The sequence below is a fragment of the Lichenostomus cassidix genome, chromosome 9 (assembly GCF_008360975.1).
Source record: "Lichenostomus cassidix isolate B80296 chromosome 9, HeHo_3.0, whole genome shotgun sequence".
NCBI lineage: Eukaryota > Metazoa > Chordata > Aves > Passeriformes > Meliphagidae > Lichenostomus > Lichenostomus cassidix.
Window position 1 is genome coordinate 21874535 of NC_139490.1, and position 13213 is coordinate 21887747.

Here is a 13213-nt window from a genome sequence, read left to right on the forward strand (position 1 = left end):
CAGTCTTTAACCAGGATGGCTGGCTCTGTTTCTGTGTAATGGAGACGTGGTGTGTGTACATGCATGTTTATTTCCTTTTTATTTGCTAAAACGTGAAAAACTTGCTGAAGAATTTTTGCTTGGCAAAAATTTGAACATTCATGTCTGGAATATATCCTTTCACATAATTCTTTTGCACTGGGAAGAAGTATGATTCTCAGGAAAGGAAAAAGACTGGATGAGGAGACCAAGAAAGAGCTTTCCTCAGGAAAGGGAAACCATGGAAGGATCCACTGCAGGTCTCCAGAGCAGAGATGCACATTCTTCCAAAGGACAAAAGAAAGGCAGATCTTTTGGAATGTGGATATTAAGTGTTGATACTCTGTAAAAGAGGGAAAGGAATAACACTGAAATGTATTTGATGTGAATGTTTTTCAGAATAGGTATGTTTATTCAGATGTGCTTATAGATTTCTTAAAACACAAATTTAAAAACGTAGAGATACAGTTTCTCAGAGATGACTAATTGAATTTTTAGTAGGAATTTTTAATTTAAGGTGTTACTGAAAGGAAGTTAGTTATCTGTACCTTTGTAGATGTAAAAGTGCTTTGCTAATCAAGGAAAGATATATATTGAACAATAAACTTGGCGAGGTGCCTTTGCTTTGTGGTGTCCTTACCTTATTCTTAAGCCTCAGGGAGCTGAGATGGTTCTTTTCTAATTCTGTGTTTTTCCCAGAATATCCCAAACCATGTTTTCACTTTCTTTGTGCTGTTGCAGTGCAAGTAACTCCTGTCAATCTTCACTGTTTCTGTTACACTGTGAAAGTGCTTGCTTTAGAGTCTGTGTCTGATATATGTACTACAGAGATACTCAGGACACTTTTAGCACTTACTTTCCTTAGCTGCTTTAGCCATATCAGGGCAATGTCTTTTAAGCTTCAGCATGTTGTATTTAGTGGGCAGCAAAGGAGTTGCAAAGTAACTGGTTGCTTGCATTCTGCAGAATAACCTTCTTTGCTACCATTTGGAAACATACTTTTGATCAATGTGTAACTCACGGTATTTCACCCAGTTTGCTTCACTTTCAATTAAATATAGTCATTAAATAGGCAAGGGTATTTGAGTTACCAGTTACTGCACTTCATTAACGATGAGCTTTAGTTTTTGTGTAAACCATATGAAATATGTCAAGATTTTACATTAATCAGATTTTTTTTTTCTTGCAGTTTTGAGCTGTCTATAAGTAGTGATGTATTTAGTGTTAGTCATCACTCTTTTTCTCCAAGCTTTACCAGTTTGGTGGTTTTAGTTTGGTTTGAGTAATCTAATATGTTTTATTTTGATTTAGTGAAGTTATGTGCGAATTACTTTGGTTGCATGCTTGAAGTCAGAATCTGTCAACTTTCAAAACCTAATGCAAGAACCATTTTTATATAAAAGGAACAACCATATCCAAATAAGATGATAAAGTAACAAGGCTACTACATTAAATGCCAGTAGACTTATTTGGGTACATGAATTGAGTGGTAACCATTTTCTGTAATTGACTAATACTGTGTGTAATTTTTTGCTCCTTTTAAAAAGCAAAGAATCTCCCCAGATCCATCTGCCTCTACACCGTGCTGCCCTGGCTGTGAGATCATCATCAGTTCTTTTCATTTTTAATTCTGTTCTCCAGTAACATTCCTCCGATTACTTGACGGCATTAATACACCTGTCAAACAAGAGCTGACTTATGCCAGTGTTGCAAAAAAATCCTACTGTTGCCTCTGACTGTATGAACTAAGGGAAATACGGTTTCTTCCCTGTTGATAACTCTAAAGAAAAAGTTTGGTACTTCGCTTAAAATAGGAAATTAGATGTTACTACCCTGGATTACATGGTGCTGTCTAATATTTGTTTGCATGTTTCTTCTCACACTGCCTATACAAAAGGAACTTTAGCTAATAGACATTGCTGAATTCTGACATTGCAGTTGATAAAAAAGGTCCTAAGGAGAGCCTGTTGAGGCTTAGGTTTGTCCCAACAAAAGCCCAAGTAGGATTCTGATAACTTAAGCATTAAATGAGTATATTTGTTTGACTGGAGTAGAGGTCTTTGGGGAAAAAATGCTCTAGTTTAATTCGATGATTGTGTATCAAAACCCTTTCTTTCTAAAGCATTTTTGTTTGGAAGCTTCACTTGGGGTGTATATGCACTCATGTATATACATGTGCACATAATTTTTATGTATCTGTTCATAGATTATATACTTGTCTTATGCACCCATGACATGATGAGGATATTGTGTGGATAAAACATAATATTTGAGGTAATTTTTAGAAGAAGATGATCCTAAGCAACTGGATTAACAAAACGTCTTGCAGTGTTTGTATATGCAGGTGGAAGACTTCTGGGGATAGAGACAGTGATCTCAAAAGTTGAAGAAACAGAATATAAATGCTTCATTTTTCTAATTCTGTGTCCTCTCCCCTGTCATGTTGTTGTAGTTGTCATGTCACTTATTGTCTTGTCATAATCATCATTGTGGAAGTGTCTGTAGGCATGAAGTGTAATTAACACGTTTATGCCTTTGGTCCTAGCTTTGCTGATAAGGACTGCATCTTAAGTGAACGTTGTTTATACTAATTTAATCTAGACACTGGCTGGACTCACCTAAAACTACTGCAATCTAAATTGACCCATATCATATTCAATGCTTTATTTACCAGTGATAGTAATGCAGAAAATTTCTTCAGCAATTTTTTTTTTCTGGAACATGGAAATAAAGCATTAACTTGTTGCTGTGCAGTGTTTCCAAAAAAAAAAGTAGATTTTTATGTAATGTTTTCTCGCAAATACAGCTGATCAAATTTTTTTTTTGAAGGCCTAACATATATATTTGTCTGCATTCTTGGTCTCAGTTCTTGATATTTATTTTTGCATTGCCCATTAGGGAGTACAGATGCATGATTTTGCAAGCATAACTTCTTCCCTCTTGTTTAAAGCACTGATTGAAGTTTGACACTCCTTTATACCAGACTTGAGAAAGAGTAGTACTGGAAATTTTGTCTGTTTCTGGGACTTCTTGTGGTGTGGGTTTTTTTTTTTTTGTGGCTTTTTTTTGATTGTGTTTGTTTGGTTTTGTTGGGTTTTTTCCCCCAGACTATTCAATAAGCATTAAAACTACGTTTGGGAGACTTAATGGATTTGTGTGTTTAGTGCCAGATTGTTCTGCTCGTTTGAAGAAGCCACTTTGTCTTTTTTGCTATAAACCCCCCACAATAAATTTTTAAGTTTGTTATTTAACACTGAAACCTTCTGTACAACAGTTTGATACCTCCTGCCAAGTTGTAAGAGAATTTGAGATCCCGTTAGGGTGACTTGAAGTTATTCCTGCATGAGAAAGTTTGGATACCTTGTTTGAGGCAGCCCTAATGTAGTAGCTGTGTGTTACAGTGATGTTCTAGAGTGGGAGATGTTTGGAGACATGTGGTGTCTGATTAGAGCAACTGGTATGGAGCAACTTTCAGGCAAATGAGTCTTTCAGCCACCAGATGAGGGTTTTTTAAAAGCTGTTCTCTGTCTTCCCCCCCACTTCATTCCGGTTGCCAGCTAATCTAATAAAATGCTACACTTGCCAAAGGTGTTACATTTCCTCACTTTATTCAAGGAAATGTGCTGTTTTAGTTTGGACTTGTTTGTCTTGAACAGAGAAAAGTTGTAATGGCTTCAGTGTGGGAGTTGTTTGTGTAGAGAGGAGTTGGGTGCTGTAGGTAGCTTGTTTATAGCTGGCTTGTCACACTTGGTTAGCAGTGAAAAGAAGTGTGTAAGTCCTAAGTTTGCCGAGCTAATCACTGCTGAGTGCCAACCATCTCCCTGATGATTATTTAAAGGACAACCTGCTCCTAGTGATTAGAAAGAACCTCTTAAAAAGAATCAAGCTCTGCACTGCTTTTAAACGTTCTTTGATATCTAACATTTCTATCTTAGCTTTATTTTGCTACTTGAGAAATGGAAATGTTTTTGGAGTACTGGGATCCAAAAAAGTGAGATAAAATTTTAAAATTGGCAGGGAAACAACTTTTCAGCCCTTTCAAATTGAGGATATGAGTATTTTAACTACTTAGGAAAGTGCATTCATGAATTTACAAGCAGATTATATAATCTTTTTAAAAAAGAAATCTGTCATTTCCTTTTTTTTTTATTACATGCACTTTGTTTCTGTGTAAACACTTAATTCTTTGTGCAAAGCAGCGTTTCTAGGTGTTTTTTGGTTCCCTTGATGACAGTGCCAGTTTCTTTCGGTTTAAAGTGTTTTCCAAAATGAGTTCAGGATATGGGGTAGAACATGTTTGAAATGAATTTTGAGCTTTCATTGGTTCAGCATGTGAGTGCTTAGTCTGAAGTTAGAATATACTTTAAACACTGTGTATATTGTAGGTTTTTTGTATATATAGTTCCTGTGAAGGAGTTATGGTCTCCTCATTTAAGGATTTCTTGGACTGAAAATTAGGTTTTGCACTCATTTCCCTCTGTCATAAAAATTCTGAATGTTGAAATTTTCTGCCTGCCCCTCACATTTTCTTAACATTCTCAGTGAGTCTGGTTGTGGGGCTAGTATACTCAGTTACTTTTATCAAACCTTGTTAGAGTTGTGATTCATTTATTTTGCTGTAACGGAATTGAAAGTATACCTACAAGTAGAATGTGATCTGTGGTCCATTTACAAGAAGTTACATGAAAGGAGTGTAATTTTATTTTTAGGCCCTAGAATAAGATGTTGAGTCAACCTTTGAAAACTTTTTCTGTTTTAATAGTTTAATTAATAATTAATGTGCTGTTTCCTATTTTTAATACTGAATCTGAAATACCCTCTGTTGAAGGATCTTGCCATTTCTTGCATTTATTTATACTGTTTTACTGAGGACATTCTTTTCCTGCACGTTTTTAGTTTAGGGGTGGTAATGCAAACTTAATAGTGATGTATTTCAATCAACATTCCTCTTGATAGAGAGCAAAAGTATTTAACTGCTTTAATGTTGGTGTTATGTGGCACAAGGGAAAAATAATTATTATTCAGAGGAACCTGCAAATGTTTTCTTGCCAAGAAACGGTAATTTTTGAAGCTGTTAGTCATCCTTGTAAACTTCAGTTAGGGGAGATCCTAATGTGGGGATTTTGTCATTATTAGGTGCTAACAGAGTGTTTCACTTTTTGCAGTCTTTCAGAAAGGACGTAGCCATGGCCACAGAAATCGGCTCCCCGCCCCGCTTTTTCCACATGCCGAGGTTCCAGCACCAGGCGCCTCGGCAGCTGTTCTACAAAAGGCCTGACTTTGCACAGCAGCAAGCCATGCAGCAGCTCACCTTCGATGGGAAGCGCATGAGAAAAGCTGTCAACAGAAAGACCATAGACTACAACCCCTCTGTAATTAAATATTTGGAGGTTAGTAAATTAATTGTCTGATTTTGTTTGAAAACCATTTTTTCTTCCTGAAATATGGGATTGTGCTTCTCAGTTTCCATAGAACAGTCTGGAATACTGGGACATCTGCTGCTGCATTTTCAACCAGACTGACAAATGCTTGTAAATTTGATATATTGTGAATAAAAAGAGAAGGTTGAGCATTGGTAATAAAGCTTCTTTTGTGTAAATACCAACTTTTGTATTTTGTGTTGAAATTCCGAGTTGGTGTGCAGTTGAGTATCTTGTGTCCTGTTCTGACTTTTCATAAAACTCATTATAAGGTGGTGGTTCTTCTTTTTCTTTTGAAATAGAAATTTCCTAAAATGGAAGATGAGCCATTATCCCTTCCTCTCTGAAATCAGGGCACTAAAAATATTTTCTCATCATTTTACTAAATAGCTCTTCAGCTTGCATTGTGGTCTCTGAGAGTCCCTTTCTATACAGTTAATAAAGAGAGAAAAACTTAACGTTTAAGTTTTATTGAAGAAATGTTTATGTAAAAATGCTTTAGTTAACCTGATGGGGTGGCATTACTTTCCTAAGAAATGCAATTTTCTCATCCAAGATCTACTCTATGAGTAGTGCATGTTAGCTTAGAAGGAGTAGAACAAAATCTAAATACTGCTGTTGTTCCAGCTGCATCAGCAATATTGCAAAAATATGATGAAATTAATTCCATGTGCTATGGCCATGGAATGCTATGATTGTAGCTTGTAGGTGTTAAGTTAGAAGGTGTTCTTAGTAACCAATCTGTTACCTTCTAAGATCTGTTGAAACATCAAACATTTTAAACATATTCTTATGTTTTAGGAATGCCCCAAAAGAGATTCTATTAGTAGTGGACTATTCAAAAAAAAAAAAAAAAAACCACAACCAAACTGGTTTAGAAGTCCAGAACCTTTTTACTGTGGCAGAAATAAGCACCCTCAAAATTGTGTTCATTAAAACGGTAACATGCAAACAAAAAATCAGATCTTTGTCTGCTGGCTTCAGTACAACTGGTTTAATTTAATGTCTGTTAAAAAAAACCCAAGAAAAATGTGTAATTTGCTCTTGGCTTAAGAAGTTGTAGCAAACTATAGTGATGTATGCTGGGAGTGTTTTACCTAGAATTGTAACTTCTTTCCAATATGTGCACAGATCCACATTGGTAGGATCTGTGGCACAAAGCTGAAATAATTAATTTCATTCTAAATTCATTGGAAGTGTTTTTGAAAAGGTTTTGTTTGACAACTCACAAAATTTAACTAATTGAAGGCATTGCTATCCTTTGGTCTTCTAAGTTCCATCCATTTGAATGTGTTGCCTTCATGCTTGTGCTGCAGAAGGTCCCTTTGTGGCTCGTATGGATTTCATGTGGAGTTCATCAGCATAGCTGCTAATGGTGTAAATCCTTGTCCTGAATATAAACCTCTGACAATGGGCAGCAAAATACCACTGTCTGTGCCACAGTAAAGTGCCTTTTGACATAGGACTGCTGCTTTCCTGCTGTTAACCTTCATTTTCAAAGGAGTTGCTTCAATCTCATGAAATTAACACTTTAAAAATTCTGGACTCCTTTGGAGTATAAATTCTACATGTTCCTTTTCCAGGGTCCAAAGTCTTAACAGAGTTTATTCTAAAATCATTGGAGCACTTTGGAATTTCCCAAACAGGATCTCCATGTGTTTGTTATTTTCTGTTATTTAACAATGTAGTACACTATTATGAACCAGGAGTTGTTCTCTTTTTTCCAGAATAGAGTATGGCAGAGAGACCAACGAGATATGCGAGCGATACAGCCCGATGCAGGATATTATAATGATGTAAGTAAAATTTTCCTATTCACTGATGAAGTTGTGCAGATAAAATTTGTCCAGAAAATAGGAAGGATTCTGCATTCCAGCTGAGGTTATTTTTGTGTCTGCAAAAAGCCTTAAAGCTATGAAGGGTATCTTCACTCTACATTATTTTGTTCTGTTGGAGTCCACGTCCATGAAGGGACCTACCTTAAAGTTGGAGAGACTTTTAATTTCCGTGCATAAGAACTCTCACGGTGCACTGAGGTTGCAAAGCTGCTCTGGAAGATCCTATTTCTGGATGTTTGAGTTGTTAAATCATGCAGACTTTGAAACACTTCTACCAACTTAGTTCTGGTAATATCCCTGCAAATGACAGCCTTGCTTTTCCAGAAATGGATGTTTAGAATGTGTGCTTTTCTTGAATTTTCTGATTTAAATGTCATTAGTAAATCTTTTCTATCTTCTTTTACAGTTGGTCCCTCCTATAGGAATGCTGAACAACCCTATGAATGCTGTGACAACAAAATTTGTTCGTACATCTACTAATAAAGTAAAATGCCCAGTGTTTGTTGTCAGGGTGAGTACTGTGTTGGAATTACTTAGTGTATTGTCTTAATTTAAATTAGTCTGATTCTTAACTGAATAAAGAAACAAGATGGCAGTTAAAGCACCTTCAAATAAAACTAGCATGTGGAATGTGCAGACTATTTCTGTGTCCAGTCTTTCTGTGGAGGGTTTTAGGAAAATAAATGGTAAGGTCTGAGTACACAAGAGTTCTTACTCTCAGAGTTTGAGGTGCAATTCCTGCTTTCCTCATTACATTTCAGAGAGCTGACATACCTTGACTCAAAAGAAAGGAAATTTGGTCTCTGTGCTGTTTGAGTCTCACAGCAGCTTTGAAGAACTTTTTCTTGATGTCAGTATTGTTTAGTATTGATATTGTGTGCTGGAAATGTATTGGTGCCAATTAGCCATTTCTTCTCTACAGCTAGAATTTTTCATTGTTTTTACCCTGGGCTTTGTCCTGTTGTTACAAAAGTCAAAATTCTTCTGGCACAGTTCTGCATTTTTGCCTTCTCGCATTCTCTAGAAAGTCATTTAGTTACTTCCATTTCCACAGAGTCCCTGAAGAAGCTCATTATTTATTTGGAGAATTGTGAAGAAATATTTGAATGTCATATTTGCACAGTTTAGTTAAATGTTTCTTTTGCAGTGGACTCCTGAGGGGAGACGCTTGGTCACTGGTGCATCAAGTGGGGAGTTCACTTTATGGAATGGATTGACTTTCAATTTTGAAACAATATTGCAGGTAAAGTAATCTGTCAAGATTTCTGGAAATTTCTTTGAGGTCTTGGAGCATGTTTTAGGAACACATCTTCACCCTGTTCATCATGGGTCTGTGGTCTGAGTGGTAGTGGGAGCATTAGAGGTCTTTTATTCTGCTCTGATCCCATGTCAGGCTGTGGCTACAGGCAATTCACTTAATGCTTCTCATTCCACCTCCATCTGCCATATTAACTGTTCACAAGAATGTACTATGAGTATTTGTAATAATAAAGAAACACTTTGGAAACAAAGTGCAAATACTCTTATTATTTAGAAGACCATTTAAGTAAAGGATTTTTTCCCCCAAACATCTTGAATATAATTAGATCATCATTGTTCTCATTTCCTCATGGCAGCTGTTAAGTTGGAACTTTAGTAACGTCAGTGTTTGTGTGGATCAGACAGTATTTGAATGTGTTTGCTAGAAGTTCTGTTTCTGAATTTGCAGGCTCACGACAGCCCTGTAAGGGCTATGACTTGGTCACACAATGATATGTGGATGCTGACAGCAGACCACGGGGGATATGTGAAATACTGGCAGTCCAACATGAACAACGTCAAGATGTTCCAGGCACATAAGGAGGCGATTAGAGAGGCCAGGTTTATACACAATATACCATTTTCTGTAGTACCTATTGCCATGATTAGACTGTTCTCTAAGTGTATTCTGGGTGCAGAAATGCATGGGTTCTGTCAGATTCTGGGAAACTTCCTGCACCACATAAACACAATATTTCCTCTTGTTTCCACATTCTCACCGTTTTGCTGGCACCTTTCTGAATTAGTATTGTCCCAGTATCCGCCTCTGCAATATGTTAGAGATGTATTTGTCTGCCGCATTTTGCACTGGTATTCTTTTCATTTTTATATGGTGACGATGTGTATCAGTTATTCCTTTTTATACGCACTGTGTAAGACAACAATTTCATTCCAAATAAAGAATTCAGTCTTTAATAATCTTAACTGAATAAAATATAAAGCCTTCAGAAATAAAACACCTGCATAGTTCTCACAAAATAATAAAACACTAAATAAAGTGAAGAACTGCTTGGCTTGGTGAAGCCAAGACTTCCAGTAATACTAAATACCCACGCAGACTGCCACATACAGAAGTCTAATGTTAATATTGAATGGGTTCTTCAAGCTTGAAACTGTAAGAAAGCCATTGAAAAGAAGATTGTAGGATATTCTCTTGGTTCAGTGTTGATGCCTCAGTTGTGCAAATGTCTATATAAAAACCAAATCCAAAGTGATACTTACCAGTAAGATGTAAATGAAGGGTATTTCTAGAGCAACCATGCATATAATTCTTAGTAAATGTTTTTAAAGTAAGCCTGAAGAGAAGCTGCAGATCCCAAATGATGCTAAAACAGTGTTTCTTTGGGTTCAGGTGCTGGCCCTTGGTGATAAAGGTTCACTGCCACAGACTCACTTGCCACTAAAGTCACCATTTTTCTTGGTAGGGTGCAGCATTTTCTGTCAGAATTTGGTTATGAGAAGTGCTTACTTTGTATTCAGTCACTGTCTGACTATCATGGTCATGCACTGAATCTCTCTACTACTTTAGGCCCTTTCTTGATCATAAAGATCTAGGATTTCACAAGGGCTCCCTCGTGGTCTTTCTCTGCACTAGAAAGAAAGTGGAGTGCCTGTCAGTTGTTGGAGATGTTCTGGCCCTATTCACACGGTTAAATAACTCCTTGCTTTTCCAGTGACTTTCACCAATCAATGTTAACTGCTGAATCTGGAAGCTGCTTATATGTCTGTAGGATTCTTTTCATGTTGTTGGTGGGGTGTAATAAGAGGGAGTGTTTCCAAATTGCTCTTTTAAGTGGTATGTTTGTTTTATATAGCTGCTTTTTTTCAACAGTTAAACCAAGTAGCATTTTCATGTAACCAGCTTTCCCTTACTTTTTGCTTCTCTGCTGCAAAGCACCTGTGGCTGAAGAGGAATTTTTTCCTAAGAACTGTTCTCCTGTGCTTCTACGCAGTGTCACTTTCTTATGGTATTACCAGACATGAAAATCTAGGGGGACAGTTACCAGATCATATTGATGTTGCTTCTCATCCTGCAGAGAAGGCACTACTGTGTGCAGTCTCGGATAGGAAGGTGCTAAGAATAAATGAGATTTTTTCCTCATTTGTCAGGGGACTGCAATGCAATAGTAATCCTATGCTAAATTCATGTCTTGTGATGAAGTGCCGTTTGGCAGGCACTGTATTCACTTAGAAGTGCCTATGTTCAAATGCCTCCTTCAGTGTATAACACATTACAGTATAATTTTGCCCTGTCTGAGAAGCATAGATAATCTGTTAAATGCTGACTTCTTTCCCCTGCTGTGTGTCTTCATGTAACAGTTTCTCACCCACGGATAATAAATTTGCTACATGCTCTGACGACGGCACTGTTAGAATCTGGGACTTTCTACGTTGCCATGAGGAGAGAATTCTTCGAGGTATGTGTACCAAAAGTACTGATTGGGGTATTTCAAGAGGGGGAAAACCTTTTTATTTTAACTAGGTGTTCACAATACAGAAGTATCAGCTTTTCTACAATTTTTGTCTTAAATGCTCCAAACAAGTTTTTGTTTGGCTGCTGCTATAGGTGCCTTATATTCAGAGAGGCTGCAGTTCACAAAGGCATTACCCTGTTTTCTCTCCACTTAAACTCTGAACAATGGAGGTGGATAGAAGGACATTTTACTGCTCCTAATTTGGTAGAAACAGCTGTTTCTGGATCAGGAATACATTTATCTTTGTCCAAAGCTTAATCTTTGTGACCACTATTATTTCAGAACATGCATCTTCATGCAAAGGATTTCATTCTTTTCACGGGCATGTCTTCCATTCTGATTTCTTCAGAGGCAAGGTAGTTATTTCTCATTCCTTAAGAGGAAGAGAATATTTAAGTAGAAAAAAACAAGTAAATTTTGATCACATCATTTATAGGACAGGCAAAATATCCTAGCTTTGGTTAAAGTTTTCTGTCCAACATCTGTGTACACTAAATTCTGGTGCCTTTCCACTGGCCTTCTTGAGCCTTTCTCCTTCTCTTACTGCAATCCAAATGAGCAACGACAGTAGCTTCTGACAGCTATTCCTTTTTTGCAGACATGTCCAAGGTACATAATTTAATAAGCAAATGTATTAAAAGGGTGCTATGAGACTGGGGATTGTAGATTTGCAGATAATCTGCAAAGAAGGTATATAATAAAAATATGGGCTTTCAGTTCTAGGTGTGAGCTTGTTCAGTGCTTTCCTATATTAAGGAGTTTTTTTTTTTAATTGTGCCTCCAACTTGGACCTGCATTCCATATTTTATGAAGTAGAGCTCTCCCTGTTTCTTCTGACTCATAAGCTCTCCTCTTGTCTTACAAGCATGTTACTTTTAAACACCACTACTTTGCAAAGACACTGAGCTTCCATGTTATTGCAGTGATGATATTTTAACAGCATGTGTCCATAGACATGATAGGTGTGTTCTTTCCAGGACCTGGCAAACAAATTTCTAGGTTATATCATTTACACCTGTTACTCTGGAAGGCCTCAAACAGATTTGGGACTGTTTTGCTTGATGCTTTACAAAGCAATCATTCTGCATGTAACATATTCTGTACCCTCCTCCAGGTATGTACTAACCATGTGGAGGAAATAGGGATTGCCTCCGTGCAGGGTTGTCAATGGTATAAAAATCCCTCCACTTCTACATTCTTTCAACGTTCTGCATAAAGTAGAAGGAGGAAAGCATTTCGTTTAGGCTCCAGAGAACAGAACTTGCACTACATTTTCTTCTGTTACCTTGTGTATTTTAACATTGTGACCTCAGATAGAATTATCCTATAGTTTCTCACAGTTTATACATCTCATTATTCAAATTTTTAGTTTGCGCAGTAGTTCTATAAAGAATACATTTGCTGCTTCTTGTATCATCTACCCACAATACACTTCACCTTTTGCGTAAGTTGGAAGTGGTTTGAAAACTTTACATCTTTGGATAAAATGGAACAGGGCACATTATTCCTTGTTTCTACTATCAGATAAGCAAAAAAAGCACCAAACCCCAATGCCCCAGCCTAAACCCAAAGAGCACCAGTAAAAAAAATCCCCCACAAGAAAGCAAAATAATCCTCAAACCGCTGATTTTTGGGAGGATGTCTCTGCAAACATATAGGTTTGATTTGGCTTTGGTCTCTAGGACTGATTTTAAATATGGTCAGAAGAGTTATTTGAAAGAGCTCATGGGTAACATGTAATTTTCTTGGTGGAAAGTACAAGCTTTCACTCTGTTATTTGGAGGTTAGCACTTAACAGCTTTAGGATACTGATCTTTAGCTTTTGGCTTCTCCATGTGCATTCTGCTTTTGCCTAGTTACAAGTGTGACCTGTAATATTTTGCTTAATACAGCCTTCAGATCGTCATGCCATTGCCATCCAGAGGTAGTGATCTGTAAATTAAAATTTTGGTGCCACTATGTCAAATAGATTTCGTTATGTACAGATACTGTTCAGATCAAATACGGTGCTGGGAAATTATTTTTATTCCTACTTTCACACATCATATGACCATTCTGGATAATATTAGTGCTGGGAGTTCTACAGTGTCCTTCAGGTCCAGAGCTTCACTTTGCATGTTAAGGTGTTCTTCAAGTTGTTACACCAAATTATAAAAATCAAATG

General features: G+C 37.0%; 1 protein-coding gene across 1 annotated transcript in view; it reads left to right on the forward strand.

Annotated features, from left to right (window-relative positions):
• The window catches only part of WDR33 (WD repeat domain 33), a 68611-nt gene that overhangs the window by 11148 nt on the left and 44250 nt on the right, over positions 1–13213 (forward strand). The window contains exons 2-7 of the mRNA XM_085069798.1: positions 5184–5408; positions 7166–7234; positions 7683–7787; positions 8424–8519; positions 8985–9136; positions 10895–10992. Of these exons, the coding sequence (XP_084925924.1) occupies positions 5205–5408; positions 7166–7234; positions 7683–7787; positions 8424–8519; positions 8985–9136; positions 10895–10992 (724 nt within the window). The 5' untranslated portion in view covers positions 5184–5204. The remainder of the gene's footprint in view (positions 1–5183; positions 5409–7165; positions 7235–7682; positions 7788–8423; positions 8520–8984; positions 9137–10894; positions 10993–13213) is intronic.